The sequence below is a fragment of the Otolemur garnettii genome, unplaced genomic scaffold, assembly GCF_000181295.1.
Source record: "Otolemur garnettii isolate 467f Iridium unplaced genomic scaffold, OtoGar3 scaffold00036, whole genome shotgun sequence".
NCBI lineage: Eukaryota > Metazoa > Chordata > Mammalia > Primates > Galagidae > Otolemur > Otolemur garnettii.
In genome coordinates this window covers 6,901,062-6,917,679 of record NW_003852431.1, presented here as the reverse complement: position 1 = coordinate 6,917,679, position 16,618 = coordinate 6,901,062, and the positions used below count along the sequence as shown (strand labels likewise).

The 16,618-nt window shown below is 36.1% G+C and overlaps 1 protein-coding gene across 1 annotated transcript in view; it reads left to right on the top strand.

Annotated features, from left to right (window-relative positions):
* The window catches only part of NDFIP2 (Nedd4 family interacting protein 2), a 66,633-nt gene that overhangs the window by 38,885 nt on the left and 11,130 nt on the right, over positions 1-16,618 (top strand). Inside the window, exons 3-4 of the mRNA XM_003789732.3 lie at positions 7,555-7,688; positions 12,989-13,082. Coding sequence (XP_003789780.2) covers positions 7,555-7,688; positions 12,989-13,082 — 228 coding nt within the window. The remainder of the gene's footprint in view (positions 1-7,554; positions 7,689-12,988; positions 13,083-16,618) is intronic.

The following is a 16,618-nucleotide window of genomic DNA, read 5'->3' as shown; positions in this document are numbered from 1 at the left end:
TGTTGCTATCAGTTGGAATGAATTTCTGTTCATGTCTTCCACCCACAGATTTAATGCCTTTTTCATCTTAACTAAGTGCTTATCATGCACTGTGCCCAGGACTTCTGTAATCTGAAGTGCAAGAGCAAAACTAGCAAAAACTTCTCTTTCCTTCTTGGCAATTCCACAGGTTTGTTCTTAATATAAATCTTAGCAACCTCAGCTTACAGTTTCCCCCCCATTATTAAGTTGAGAATGTTCACCTTTTCACCTAAAGGGAGAAGTTTATGGCTTCTCTTTGGCATATCTGAATTGTCAGCATCACTCCTGCATTTGGGGGGCCATTATTAAGGAAAGGTAATGTAAAAATGAGCTCCATTTCACAGATGAGGAAGAAAAATCATGGAAAAATAAATAATTTGCACATGATCACATAGCTTCTAAGTGGTAAAGATGGAATTTGAACCAGATAAATCTAGTTTGCAGTCACTGTTTGTAGTTGCAGAGTCTTATGCTTTTGGCTATTAGAAGGTCATTGGTGACTTTTGCCATAATGTTTTTTTCAGAGTGTTACAAACAGAAGGCTGGCATAATGGGCCAAAAAAAGCACAAACAGGGAGACAGTGAAGACAGCAAGCGATTTTAATAACTAATCAATGGAAACACCACAGATACTCACAATAAGAGAATCATTCAGTACATTTTGAAACAACAATATATTTTAATAATGCACAGTCATTAAAATTAGGATTTTTGAAGAACGTTTATTGATATCACATACTTTGAAAATAACAGATTTAAAAAGTAGAATATGAAATAACGTATGTGATCCTGTTACTAAAAAAATGCATGAACATTTCCATGTAAAGGACATTTCAAGACATGGTAAAACTAATAACTTACTCTGGATGGTCTGATACAGGGTTGTTTTCGTTTATTAGAACATGGACAGTTACATGCTACATAACATCTCAGTCAGTGATGGACCACTTATGTGATGATGGTCCCATAAGTTATAATAAAGCTGAAAAATTGTTATCTTTTGTGATGTGGTAGCTGTCGTGCCATTTTGCTGTTGTATCACGGTGTGTTTGTGATGATGCTGGTGTAAATAAACCTACACTGTGCTGCTAGTCATGTAAGACTATATAGTGTATGCATTATGTACAGTATATAATAAAGGACTGTCCTACTGGTTTATGTATTTACAATGTTGTACTTTATTGTTATTTTAGAACGTATTCCTTTAACTAAATTTTTAAAAAGTTAACTGTAAAACAGCCTCAGGCAGGTCCTTCAGAAGGTATTCCACAAGAAGGCGTTGTTTACCTAGGAGGTGACAGCTCCATGCTTGGTGTTACTGCCCTTAAAGACCTTCCAGCAAGACAAGATGTAGAAGTGGAAGGCAGTGATATTGATGACCCTTACTTGTGTAGACCTAGACTAATGTGTGCCTGTGTATTATTATTATTATTACTTTTGAGACAGAGTCTCATTTTCTCGCCCTCGGTAGAGTGCTGTGACAGCGTCACACTGCTCACAGCAACCTCCAGCTCTTGGGCTTAGGTGATTCTCTTGCCTCAGCCTCCCGAGTAGCTGGGACTACAGGCGCTCACCACAATGCTCAGCTAATTGTGTATTATTTTTTAATAAAAATGTTTAGAAAAAAATACAAAATTAAAAATAGAAAAAAGCTTATTAAATAAAGATTTAAAGGAAGAAAATATTTTTGTACAGCAGTACAGCATATTTGTATTTTAAGCTAAGTGTTATTACAAAGGAGTCAAAAAGTTAAATAATGCGAAATAAAAAATTGCAGTAAGGTAAGGTTAATTTACTGTTGAAGAAAGAAAAGTACTTAATAGGTCTGTTGTAGCCCAATGTACAGTGTTTATTTTATGAGTCTGCAGTCATGTATAGTAATGTCGTAGGCCTCACATTCACCCACCCACCACTCTCTCACCCAAAGCACCTTCCAGTCCTACAAGCTCCATTCATGGTAAGTACCCCAGACAGGTGTACCAGTTTTTGTATTTTATACTATATTTTTACCATACCTTTTCTATGGTTAGATACATTTCGATAACACAAATACATTCCACTGTGTTACAGTTCCTGTTCAGTATAGTCACATAGGAGCCCAGGAGGAATCGTCTGTATACCATCTACCCTTAGGTATGAGTAGGCTCTCCCGTCTTGGTTTGTGTAAGTCCACCCTGTGATGTTCCACGGTGGCTAACTCACCTAACACTTTCCTCAGTACATTCCCCTGTTGTCAAGTGACATGGGATTGTATTTTAAACACAGTCCATGCTAGTTTTCTGTGGAGATGCATTTCTCATGAGGTCATTTTTGGGCTAGTTTTTATGGATCTGAGCAACAATAACAACACGTGGCGTTTGTGTCAAGGCTTCACACTTTCCAGAGTTGTCTTGAATGCTCTTCTCTGTTTTCCTGTAATAGCAAGTAACTGTCTGTGTCAGCTTTATGGATGAAAAAGTGAGCTTCATAGTAGCTAAATATTTTGCTTAAAGTCAGAGAACTTCTAAGAAGAGGGTTTAGAACTGGCTCTCCCCAGACTTTTAAGTCCTCTGGTTGAAGACCACTACTTGTAAAGGGTAGAAGAAAAAGTAAAAAGTAAAGCAACAGCAGTTTAGTGCTTCTACTCAACTGTCATCTATTAGTGGTGGGTATTTTTTTTTTTTCTATCTTGAGTGTTAAAACTTTTCAAAAATTTACAAACCTGTTAATATAAAAGATTACATCTCCTTGGATAATGTGTGTCATTGTTCCAGTTTCTTAAAATGTACAGTTTAAATGTTATTGTCTTAAAATTTATAAGCGCTGTTTGCAAATAGATTTTACTTCTACTCTGATCTCAGAACTAAATAAATCTATTTACTTGACTGCATATGTAAATTTTACACCCTGATAAGAAATTTTCCCTAGGAATTTATCACTCTTTTCTCTTCTGATGAGTAACATTCAGTATTATATTGCTAGTACCACTTCCGGTCACTAGATTAAACATGACCTAACATTGAAATACTTAGCTGTTATTGATAGCATTAAAAGATTGTTGTGCTAAAGCCATGAAAATACAGTGGGGTAAGTATTGGTAAAATAAAACGTTTTTTCATGTTGGAAGTCTAAGAAATTCTGATGAAGATAGAGACAATTACAAACAAATGTAAAAATACAGGCATACCTCAGGGATACATCTGCATCAGTTTCAGACGAACACAATGAAGCGAATAGTGTAGTGAAGTAAGTCATAGCAGTCTTTTTGTTTATGCACATAAAAGTAATGTTCACCCTATACTGTAGTCTATTAAGTTTGTAATAGCTTTATGTTTTTAAAACTACATAGCTTATATAAATGCCTTAAGGCTGAACAGTGCTAAGGATCTAAGTCTTCTGCATCATGCTGTCTTTTGCTGGCAGAGGAGAGGGTCTTGCCTCTGTTTTAATGGCTGCTGACTGATCAGAGTGGTGATTGCTCAGGGTTAAGATGGCAGTTTCTTAAAATGAGATAACAAACAGTGAACTTTTGCCATATCATTTGACTTTTCCTTTCACAAAATACTTCTCCATGCCATATGATGCTATTTGATAGCACTTTACCCCCAGTAGAACTTCTCTTAAAATTGGAGTTCATCTCCTCAAAACACTGCTGCTGCTTTATCAGCCAAATTTCTAAATTTGATTTTCTAAATTCCTTGCCTTCATTTCAACAGTGCTCACAGCATCTTCGTCAGGAGTAGATTCCATCTCAAGAAACCACTTTATTTGCTCATCCAGAAGCAGCAGCTCCTCATTCCTTCAAGTTTTATCATGAACTTGGAGCAATTCAGTCACGTCTAGGTTCTACTTCTGGTTCTCTGTTTCTTCCACATCTATAGTTACTTTTCCCACGGAGGACTTGAACTTCTCTAAGTCATTCATGAGAATTGGAATCAGATTCTTCTAAATTCCTGTTAACATTAATATTTTGACCTCCTCCCATCAATCTTTTTTTTCTTTTTGATACAGAGTCTCACGCTGTCACCCTGGCTAGACTGAAGTGTATTTCTTAAATAATAAGGCTTTAGAATCAAAATGACTCCTTAATCCATGGACTGACAAATGGATGTTGTGTTAGCAAGCATGAAAACAATATCTATGTCCTTATACATCTCCAGCACAGCGCTTGGGCATGATGCAGTTACATTGTCAGTGAACAATAATACTTTGAAAAACATTTTTCCTTAGCAGTAGGTCTCAACAATGGGTTTAAAGTATTCAGGAAACTATATTGTAAATGGATGTGCTGTCATCCATGCTTTGTTGTTTATTTATAGAGCGTAGGCAGAGAAACTTAGCATACTTCTTAAAGGCCCTACTAGTTTTAGAGTGGTAGAGTGTTGGTTTTAACTTAAAGTTGCTAGCTACATGGGCCCCTAACACAGCAGATCTCAACCTGTCGTGACCCCTTTATAACTATGAAAATACATCCTGCATATCAGGTATTTACATTACGATTCATAACAGTAGCAAAATAACAGTTATGAAGTAGCAACGAAAATAATTTTATGGTTGGGGGTCACCACAACATGAGGAACTGTATTAAAGGGTCATGGCATTAGGAAAGTTGAGAACCACTGTACTAACAGGAAAGCCAACCTGTCCTTTGAAGCTTTGAAGCCAGGCATTGATTTCTTCTCTACTGTGAAAGGCCTAGGTGGGATCTTCCGCTAGAAGGGTATTTTGTCTGTACTGACAATCTGTTGTTTGGTGTAACCACCTTCATCAATTATCTTTGCTGTATCTTTTGGATAACCTGCTGCATTTTCTCCATCAGCTCTTGCTGCTTCACCTTATACTTCCATGTTACGGAGATGGCCCCTTGCCTTAAACCTCATGAACCAGCCTCTGCTAGCTTCAGACTTTTGCAGTTTCCTCATGTCTGTCAACCTTCATAGAATTGAAGAGTTACAGCTTTGCTGTAGATTAGATTTTGGCTTAGAGGAATGTTGTTACTGGTTTGATTTTTTTTTTTTTTTTTTTATTCAGACCACTAAAACTTTCTCCATATCATCAATAAAGCTGTTTTATCGTCTTATCATTCGTGTGTTCAGTAGAGTGGCTACTGACTCACCTACAGCCTTTTTATTGAGACAGTCTTGCTCTGTCACCAAGACCAGAATGTAGTGACATGTTCACTGGAGTTGCAATTTCCAACTCTTGGGTTCAAGTGATCCTGCTGGCCCAGCCTTTGGAGTAGTTAGTGTCAGTGGTGTTCACTATCCTGCTTCTGACACCACTTGTCAGGGCCCGGGACTGGCCAGGTCTCAGGCCCGGCTTAGGTAGGTTCCAGACGTGGACCGCTAAGATACCTTGCTTAGGTACAGTTTCTCTTAGGTGCTTGAGGGCTATCTACTTTAACTGGAGAGAGAATGTCTTAGAGTAAAGCAGTCTTCTTAGAAAGATTGATCTTAGTCTTTAGCAGAGCTTGGTAATCTTCAGCAGAGAGATGCCGTGCTGGCGTTCTGTAGGCAGGAGAGGAGACAGAGTCAGAGTCAGCGAGTCTGTGATGGAATGCACATGCTTTTTGACTGCCTTCTCCTCCAGCCTAATATAAGGCTGATCTTGTGCCTCTCAACACCACAGGTGTAGAGATTGAGAGACTGCCAATTCACCAATGCTCTCATCTCACAAGCTCTCTCGTGCTTGTTAGAACTAAATCCCTCTCCATGCCCTTTTCACCAAGGTGTTCCATTATTGAGCTATACAGGTGTTTCTTATAACTCTCACTCCTCCTAGCCATAAGCTATACGGGCTGCTACAAGCTAGGGCTACAGGTATAGCCAGTTTTTTTTTTTTTTTTTCTCTAGAGCTAGCAATCTCATTATGTTGCCCAGCTGGTCTTGAACTCCTGACCTCAAGCAGTCTTCCTGCCCTGGCCTCCCAAAGTGCTGGGATAACAGGTGTGAGCCACGGGGCCCAGCCTGGAGTAGCACTTTTAATTTCCTTCAACAACTTCTCCTTTGAATTCATGGATTGGCTGCTTGCAAGAAGCCTAACTTTTATTTTATTTTTTATTTATTTATTTTTTTAGTTTATCTTGGTCCGTCTTGGGTTTTGAGGAGCTTTCCTCACTAATCTTAATCACTTCTAGCTTTTGAATTAAACAGAGACATGTGACTCTTCCTTTCACTTGAACACTTAGGGGTTATTATAAAGTTATTAAGTGGCCTAATTTCCATATTGCTGTATCTCAGGGAGTAAAGAAGACCCCAGGAGGAGGTGAGAGTTGGGGACCAGCTAGTTGGCGGAGCAGTTGGAACAAACGCAACATTTGTCGATTAAGTTTGCTGTCTAATATGCCTTCCATGCCCAAACATTTACATCAGAGATCACTGATCACAGAGCTCCATAAATGACATAACAATAGTAATACTGAAAACATTTGAGAATTACCAAATGTTACACAGAGACAAAAGTGAGCACATAGCGTTGGAGAAATGGTGCTGATAGACTGGTCAGTGCAGTGATAGCACCACTATCAATGGTGCTGATAGACTGGTCACTTGCCACAGACCTTCAATTAGCAAGAAATGCAGTATCCATGCAGTATCATGAAGCAAAGCATCATGAAACCAGGGAACCAGTAGTTATAATGGAGGAAATTACACAAGTGTTGCCAAACACAGTGGTATCTGTTCCTTTCAGGATCTGCCTTTGTTGCCATGTCAGTGGTTCTGACATTGATCTAAATTGTTTGATTGGCCTGTGTCATTTTACTTACACTACATATGTTGGAAATAAGTGCTACAGTTTTATTTTTAAAATAAGCAGTCTGTACTTAACTACATATTGTGGTATATTTCTGAAGATTACATTTAAAAATAGTTTAAAATTAGAGAAAGAAAAGGAAAATCTAAAGAACTAGGGAGATAAATTAAAAATGAGAGGAGAAAGGGACAAGAATTTAAAAAAGTAAAATTTCTTAAATCTTTTAGCAAAGAAAAGTTTTGAATTTGCCTAAGAGATCAGGACAGTTATGAAATCAAAATGTGTGCATGTTATCAAAGTGTTGGGGGTCATGAACCCCTGGGTCTGCCACTTGACGGTGTGGGGCCTTATTTACCTTTTCTGAGCTTCAGAGTTGCCAAGATTAATGCATATGGAAGTTGTGTGTGAGGTGGTCAGTACTATATAAATGTTGTGATTTTTTGGGCAGCTTTGGCTGTGAGATAATGGGCAAGTAGACTAAGTACTTGTGGTGAGGATGCTTATTTATTATTGTGAGGTTTTACCTCTTGTCTGGTACTTCTTCTCAAAATCTCATTTTTGAGGTTCTTGTTTTATTTATTAGTTTTTAGATGGTATTCATCAGTTCTTTCTCTTCGAGATGAATGTGGACTAAATTAAGATTTATGATAATAATGGCAATATGCATGTTGTAGAGTTTGTAACATAGGGCCGCCAGAGCAGTAGTAGTCTTTAGTGACCTGTTGCAAATTATTAAATTGTGGCATACAATTCATCTTAGTTTGTTTGTAATGGTTATCCTTTGAAACCCTCTTTCCTCAGATACAGAAGTGTATGGGGAATTTTTTCCTGTGCCACCTCCCTACAGTGTTGCTACCTCCCTCCCGACGTACGATGAAGCTGAGAAGGCCAAAGCTGCTGCCATGGCAGCTGCAGCAGCAGAAACATCTCAGAGAGTAAGAACATTTCATTCTTTCTTTTGATAGTGTTATTTTTGTTAATCAATATGTGCACTTGGTAATAGCACAAATAGTTTTTTATGTATCAGAGTATTTGTGTGTCAGGATGTTTTTTAGTATAGTTGACTCTTCAACAGTATGGCTTTGAACTGCATGGGTCCACTTATATGCAGATTGCTTTCATTGACTCTATTAAAAATTTTTTAGAGATCTGCAACAATTTGAAAAAAAACCTGTGAACAAATTTCATAGCCTAGAAACATATATAAAAAAAAGTTAGGCATGTCTTGAATATGTAAAATATATGTAGATACTCGTCTTATTTGTGTGTTAGTTACTGTGTATGTAATCAGTAGGGCTTCCAGTGAACAGCAGGCTATTAGTAGTTAAGTTTTGGGGGAACCATAGTTATGTACAGATTTTTGACTGTGTGGGGGTCTGTGTCCCTCCCGCCCCAGTTGTTCAAGGATCAACTGTGTTTTCTCTACTACTGCTGTGTGTGTTGTCATTTTTGGTGAAATTGGTGCTCTCCTAGTTAAACTTCCCTGCTTCATTCTTTGACTTTCTCATCTCTATTGCTCTTCCTCTCCACCCCATCACAGCTTGTGGGTCATCCCGTCTTTACAAATACATTTATTACTTCCCAACTTTTGATTTCATGCATCTTCTCGTGCTAACCTTCACCTCCCATCATTCTAACTCATTCCCGTCGGTTACCATGACTCAGCAGTTCTCTCCCACTTGGACCTCCTGTCCATTGACCTCTTTACTGTTCACGTGCTTATTTCCCTCCTTATATAGTTTAAATCCTGTGGTCTTTCATTATAATCATGACCTAATCTTTTTTCCTACTCATGTTTTATATATTAGTATCACCAGTTTAGTAACTCTGTGAATGAACTCAAGAGAGGCTAAAAAGCATACAGAAATAAGTTATAAATTATTTAAATTATTTTTGTGACCTAATCTGCTCGTCCCTTTTAACATATCTTAGAATTTTGGAGTAATGAAGAATTCTACTTCCCCTTTTGCCCTCATCTTCCTGTCTTAGTAATGGGGTCAAGGAGATACTTGTGGTGGTGTTATTCTTTGTCTGGTAAAAGGAGAGGCTGTCTCAGTGATGAGGTCAGTCAGATACATGAGTGCTGTTCTGAAGCCAGGTAAGAGGCAGAAATTATTTACCTCCTAGTGTGGCTACAAGCAGGGCTAGAATTCATTGCCTTTTTTTCTTGCTTCAGACTTGAGTTGTCATTTCCGATCCCTGTATTCATCTCATTTTGTTTAGGAAAAAGGCACACAAAAAATCACTTCACCCAGGAAAACTAGACATAGGTGAGGAGCCAAAGGAGGGAGATGTGCTTCCCTGTATGGCACGCTCTTGTTACTCTGAGGTCAGAGCCCAAAGAGCAGAGGTTCCGAGAGGTGAGCCCGTGTCCTGGATGTGTGTCTTTCCTAAGCTACACACTTTCCATACCTGCTCCAACTCTCTTTCTCCAACATACAGGGTTAAACATCAGTATAAACAGCTTTGGGTACAGTTAGGATGTTAGGTCTATTCTAAAGGCAAAGCAGGATGCATTAGTTCTTACTGTGTGTGCTTGTGCTTTGAGAAAAGCATAAAGGTGACTTTAGTCTACCCTTTTTAGAAAGAAAACTCTGAAATGTTACCATTCTGTCCCTTCACTATCATATTCAGCGCTTTGGACATGTGGAAAATTTCCCAGAAGAGAAAGTAGAGTTGTACGCAAGAGACTAAGGGACGTCCTTATAAAAAGTCTTAAATTTATCAGTGTTTCCTAAGCTAGTGCTCCAGCATTTTCTTACTGTAAAGTAGGAGTGTATGTGTACAAGTCTCTGTATCTTCTGATTTAGATAAAAAATTAGCTGGTGTGTTCTTGGAAATTGCTGAGAGTAGTTTTTACATTGTTTTCTCCACAAAAAAAGCTAAGTGTGTGAGGTAATGCATATGCTAATAGCTCGATTTAGCCATTCTACAGTGTATAGGTATTTTAAAACACCATGTCATACACCATAAATAGTGCCGTTTTCCACTATTAAAAATTAAATAATTGAAAAAAAACTCTTGGTCGGATTAGTATTTGAATACATTCAGTTGTAAATAAGTCTCACCTGGGTGAGCTGAATGCTTATTTCTTAAATGGACTGTCATTGGGAGAATGTAGGTAGTCAAGAGACTTTGAAATAGTCCTGTTTTCTAGTTCTTATTTATTTATTTATTTTGAGACAGAGTCTCAAGCTGTCACCCTGTGTTGAGTGCTGTGGCAGCACAGCACACAGCAACTTCAAACTCCTGGGCTCAAGCGATTCTCTTGCCTCAGCCTACCAAGTAGCTGGGACCACAGGCGCCGGCCACAATGCCTAGCCATTTTTGTTGTTGTTGTTGTTGTAGTTGTCAGTGTTGTTTGGCAGACCCGGGCTGGGTTCCAACCCACCAACCCTGGGGTATGTGGCCAGCGCCCTAGCTGCTGAGCTACAGGCACCCAGCCTAGTTCTTATTTTAATGTTTAGAGTTGTTTGTATTTTATGGAAATGAATTATCCAGTTTGAATATTTCTATGAAAAATACTTGAATTCCAAGTCATTAATTTTATAAAACTTTTAGAGCATGCATGTTCATGAGGGTTTTGATCTTACAGTAATAGATAGAGCTCAATTTTTTGTAACTTGTTTAAAATTGATTCGGTAACTTGTCTTTTGTTATAAAAACTAGAACTCAGTAATTTGTGAGCAAATCTGAGACATGTACCTTGCATTTACATTCCCAGCACCTGTTATCTGGTACATATTTGTTTAGTAAATGATAGTTTGTTAAGTTAATGTGCACTTTTTTCTTTTTTTTTTTATATTGCCTAATGTGGGAAATTAGAAATAAGAAAATACCACGGGTGTTCTCTTATAGCTCTTCATTTTAAAATACTTGAATGTCTTTTACCAATTTTAAGATTTATAAATTAATTTTTAATGTAGTTGAAATTATTGCATCCATGTGATCTTTTATTTTTTAAATGTTTTATATAAATATTTTTCTGTTTTTAATGGTTGAGTGAAATTCCATGGAATCAATTTACTATTATAATTTAGTGACCATTCCTCCCTAGTGATATGATTATTTTCATCAAATGTTTGTGTTTATGCTTTTTTTTCAGGTGTTAGTATTATAAAAGAAATATTTGCACATTTTGTCTTCTATCTTTTAAGAAATTATGTCCTGGCCAGGTGTGGTGGCTCATACTGGTAAATCCAGCATTCTGAGAGACTGAGGTGGGTGGATTGCTTGAAGCCAGGAGTCTGAGACCAGTCTGAGCAAGACTGAAACCCGTTTCTACTAAAAACAGAAAAACTAGCCAGACATGGTGGCAGGTGCCTATAGTCCCAGCTACTCAGGAGGCTGAGGCAGGAGAATCACTTGAACCCAAGAGCTTGAGGTTGTTGTGAGCTATGACAATGCCACAGTGCTCTACCCCAAGGAAACAGAGTGAGACTTTCTCAAATAAATGGAGTGAGACTTTGTCTCAACTAACTAACTAAATAAATAAAATAAAATAAAAGATGATATCCTTTGATAAAATCTCTGGAGTAGTGTTTTAAAATACATAGTGCTACTTATTAAATAATTACATTTTTGCCATTATATTGACAGGTTTGCGGGGAGGTGGCAGTTCATATTATGCTTTGGTGTTTATTTCTTCAATTAATTTGAAATTATAAGAAATTTTTATTAACATGCATTCAGTCATTGCTAGTTGTTAAAGTTTGCCTATGATATTATTGCAGAGTTTAAGGGATCTTTGTGCCCAAATAATGAACAACATAACATGGTTTTGAAAGTTTCTTTCTTTCAGGAGAGCAATGTACTTAGACTACCATTACTGGGTGGAAAGAACATCAGTGTCCTGGATTTGTGTTCACGTTGATCTTCCTAATTATGTGGTCTTTGGCAGGGCTCTTAAGTTTTCACCTGAGCCTCACAAAATTGAATCATTAACACTCAGCTGAGATTATATATATACAATCTAGAGATGGAGATGGTGCAAATGTAAATCAAGCCATGTCACTTGTCTGATCAAATTCTATTTTACTCAGTAAAATTCAGGAGTTTGGTATTGGATTGATCTATGATGATGCAACTGAACTCTAGCCAGGGTGTTAGAATGAGACCCTATCTCAAAAAAATAAAAACTGGTTTTTTTTAAAATTTACTTTTAAATTTGGGGACAGCTTTTTGAATTTTATTGGATAGATACTATATTACGTATCTGTCAGGAACTGTGAATAGTCAGATTTTACTGGACTTTCAAACTAACAGAATGGGTTGTCCCAGTTTCCTGGATGTTGGTGGAAGACTTGAGCATGCTGGCTCAGAGAAAAAGTCTTCTTTATTCACAGCAGTAGTGTACCCTGAGTGTTAGTATTTTCTGTGCCAGTTCCCTGACCTCCATTTCCCCCAGGGCAACACAAAGAGGGCTAAATGATAACCTCCACACTCAGTGGGGTGGGTTGTGGGAGGGGAACCCTGGGCATAGGGAACCCAGTTCTTTTCTAATGGCCAATAAAAATGCCCACACCTCTACTCTGAGAGAAGACACTATCTCTCAGAGGTCTCTACTGTGTAAACACTGTGTGTCTCACACCTTTCCCACCCCAGTGCCTCTCCCTGACAGACATGTAGAAAAATGACAGAACCATGGAGAATTATCTCCTAGCATAGTCCACTATTGATGGACATTTAGATCCTGTCTGATCTTCTGCTCTTAGTAGCTTTGCTGCAATGAGTTATTTTTAATACATCATTTCCTGTAAGTAGGGATACATGTATGTATTTCTACAATATGCGGTAAAAACTGTTATTGTTAGATCAGAGGTTATGTACGTTTAATTATGATAGATGCTTGATAAATAGTTGGATAAAATCATCAAATAGCCAGCCATAGAGTTGTACCAGTTTATACTCCACCATTGATTGTGAAAGTTTGATGCTAAAAGTGCAGCAGCGTTGCATCTGTCTCCTGGAGACTGTTTTCATGTGTTTAATGTTCTTCGACATTATCTCTTTTGTGTTTACCTTAAAAGTAACTCTTCAGGGGCACTGGTGGAAAAGTAACAGTTGCTGATGTTTATTGATTACTTACTCTGTCCCAGACATTTTACTCATTATCTCATTTTCTCTACACAGCAAATTGAGAGCATTGGATTTGGTTGAAGTTTTTTTTCCTTGCATTTAACATAATAAAGTTATAATTATTTTAGTGAGCTATCTTATTGTTTTATGTTAACAGATTCAGGAGGAAGAATGTCCACCAAGAGATGACTTCAGTGATGCAGACCAGCTCAGAGTGGGTAACGATGGCATTTTCATGCTGGCGTTTTTCAGTAAGTGATCTTCCCGAACTGTTTTTCTTGTATATATTGGCTGCGGGTATATTAAAGTAAAAAGAAAGGCAAATTTTGTTAGAATGTATCTACCTTGTTAAAAGTGTAGATTGTTCCTGATACTGAACTAAGGAATACCCTAATCACATGTTATAGTACAAACCCTAGAATTTATTAAACATTGTAACTTAATAATTATGCATTGTAACCATTATGCTATGTTGACAGTATAAAAGTACATGAACGTATTTAAGCTAATTAGGCTTTTGTTAGAGAAGTGCCACAGTACTGGTGTCTGTTCATTGCTGTAGGGACGTACAGAATCAAACTGAATTCTGCTTTTGGGGCAGAAGACTTCCATTTAAGTATCCTTGGGCCAGAAAAAAAGGTTAGAAAAGAGGGGATATTCAACTAGAACTTTGTTACTTGAGACAGAAAGGTATGAAATGTGTTTTATTTGGAGGAATGGTGAGTAGTAGAAGGTCAAAAACCTAATATGTTTGAACATCTTGCAAAATCCTAATTCAGTATTTGGCTTATAGATTTAAGCTCCTTGAGAGGAGACTGTCATAGTCTTCATTATTTCAGTACCTCCCTTAAATAATATTAAGACATTTAATATTAACTGTTTAAACGGGTATAACCAGTAGTAGAAACCCAATATTCATGTGAGTAATTTATTAGTCTATTGTATGATTAATTTCTGCCCTCAGCCTGCTTTAATGATTATGCTTTTCATTCTTGGATAGAATACTGTTTTAATTCATTTTAATTATAAATTTCAGAGATAAAACAGAAACTATTTAAAGTTCAACTTCGAAAAACAAAAAATACGAACTTCATGAGTTGCTGCTTTTGAATCTAAAAGTTTATTTAATCTTTTGGAAATGGTGTTTTGTTTCCTTTCTTTTATTTCATCTGCCGAAGAACAGAGGTGACATGAGGGCAGGCAGCTATATTTTCTTCTTCAAATTTACTAAGTTATAGTCAGGTTGTTAGTTTACATATGTGTAACATTTAAATCTTAAGTTGATTTTAGTTACAATATCTAGTTAGATATGTTAGGTGCGATGAAAGGAAATGAATTCTTTTGTTACAAAGGAATACTTTGGTACACAAAGTCTAGTGGACTTTGGTTTTTATCTTACTTTTGGTTCAACTGGTAATTCTTTATATTAATTAACAACTTCCCACATACTTTGTTTACAAAAAGAGTAGCTTTTTGTGGTTATTTTCTTAATGAAATCTTAAATAGAAAAGAAATCATCTAAATTTATTGTACTATTTGTAGTATAAATACCTGTTTCTTAGGATTAAAAACATACTACTTGATATTATTGATGTCATTCCGAGTTATTATTTTTCCATTTTTTAATTTCACTTAACCCCAGTATCTTTTTAATTTTTTAGATTTGAAAACATTTCACTAATATGTTGTAGATTCATGGTTTTTATCTTAATTTTGGTTCAACTGGTAATTCTTTAATATTAACAACTTCCTACATACTTTGTTTACAAAAAGAGTAGCTTTTTGTGTTTTTAATGAAATCTTAAATAGAAAAGAAATCATCTAAATTTATTGTACTATTTGTAGTATAAATACCTGTTTCTTAGGATTAAAAACATATTACTTGCTATCATTGAGGTCATTCAGAGTTATTTTTCCATTTTTATATTTCCCTTAACCCCAGTGTCTTTTTATTTTTAATTTTTTAGACCTGAAAACATTTCACTAATGTTTTGTAAATTCATGGTAACTTAGACATACTGGATGACTTTATCTGTAGCCATTGATTGTATTAGTTAGCATAAATATTAATATTTAATATAAATTATCTTTTACTAAAATTTTGCTAAATTAAATTTCCACATCTTATATTTAATTATTCCTATTCTATAAATATAATACCAATATTATAAGAGTAAACTTCTATTTTTACCTTCATTTCCTGATGCATTTTTTCTAGTGGGCCTAGAGCTTGTGTTGATAAACAGATTTATTTGTAATCACCACCCTCTAGTGGCTATTCCTCAAATTGCAGCTTATTGTGTTTTCCATGCCACTTAAATGATCTTGTAGCTAAGGATGGTAAAAAGTAGATCTTCCTTAATGTAGTTTATAACTTAAGCATTTCAGATTATATAACTTGTGCAAATAAAACTATAGTGAATATCAGTAAGAATATTTCAGTTAAAACCTTTTTGTTAGTTTAATTCTTTCCACCTTTGCTTTCAACACCTTACCTAACTCAACCCTCATAAAAGTGTACACTTACATTTGATAAGATAATTGCATGTTCTTGTTCAGAAAATGTAAAGGAAGAAATGTGTCTATCCCCTGATAATGTTTTTGCTTCTTGTAATCCTTTAAGGTATTACTGCAAAATGTCTCATACATATGCCTAACCTCTGTGATCTTGTTTTTAAGAATTCTTTTAAGAAAATGGAATAGAATTCATTTATTTGTCAATTAAACACTAGAAATTAAGATAGGGATCATTGAATAACTGACAGTCTGTGGAAATGACTTTGAACCTCTAGTGCTTCAAAATGTGATGGGTTGTATATGGCTGTTCAGAAAACTTTTTTTCTAAGGTTTAGCCATTTGTAACATTTGTGAACCTTAACACCAACATGCTATGGTAATAATTAATCAAAATTAATTCCCATTTTAGACTTGAGGGAAGCATAAAAATAAAATTATTTGTAACTTTAAAAAGAATTCAAAGAGTGTTTTGAATTTTGATTAGTAAGAAATGGCCAGCTGTCTCCCAAAGTGGCGGCACCATTTGTATTCTCCCCAGCAGTGAATGAGAGTTCTGTTGCTCTGCCTCATTGCCAGCATTTGGTATTAACAGTTGTTGTTTTTGTAAAATTTTAGACATTCTAACAGATGTATGGTGGTATCTCGTTGTGTTTTAATTTTCTTCTCTCTAACAATTAATGATGTTGAGCATCTTTATTCAGTAAATTCTTTTGAGCACCTGTCATATGCAGGTTTAAAAACTTAAGATTCTTAAAGGAGTTCTGTGATACTGCACATACTAAAAAACAACACATTGATGACTTACTCTGTACATGGAAAGCTATGTGTATATAGCTTTTAGATAGCATTATATTTTATAAGTTAAATCAGAAAAGGAATATGTAAGAATTGTAAGTGTACCTTAAGAAAACCATACAATATTTGTGAAGTATTAGATCAATAGTTTTATCTTTTTTAAAAAGTTGATTTTGTTGGCTGATGGCTTAGGCTGGCCTTCTTGGGTGGGACCACATGAGAGCTATATTGTGATTTGATTTTTAGCTGGTTTAAAAATAGAATTTCACTGGGAATTGATTCCTGTTTACCAAACCAACAAAAAATTAAGTTTACCCCTTTGTTGATGTACAGTGTAATAAATAAATAATACCTTTGCAAAAGGTAAGCATAGAGTTTAAAGAAGGGAGCTGCTATTCCCATTGAGTGATGAAATGTTCTTAACATTATATCTGTGTTAAATTTGTTTCCACATTGGGGTCTTTAAATGAACTGT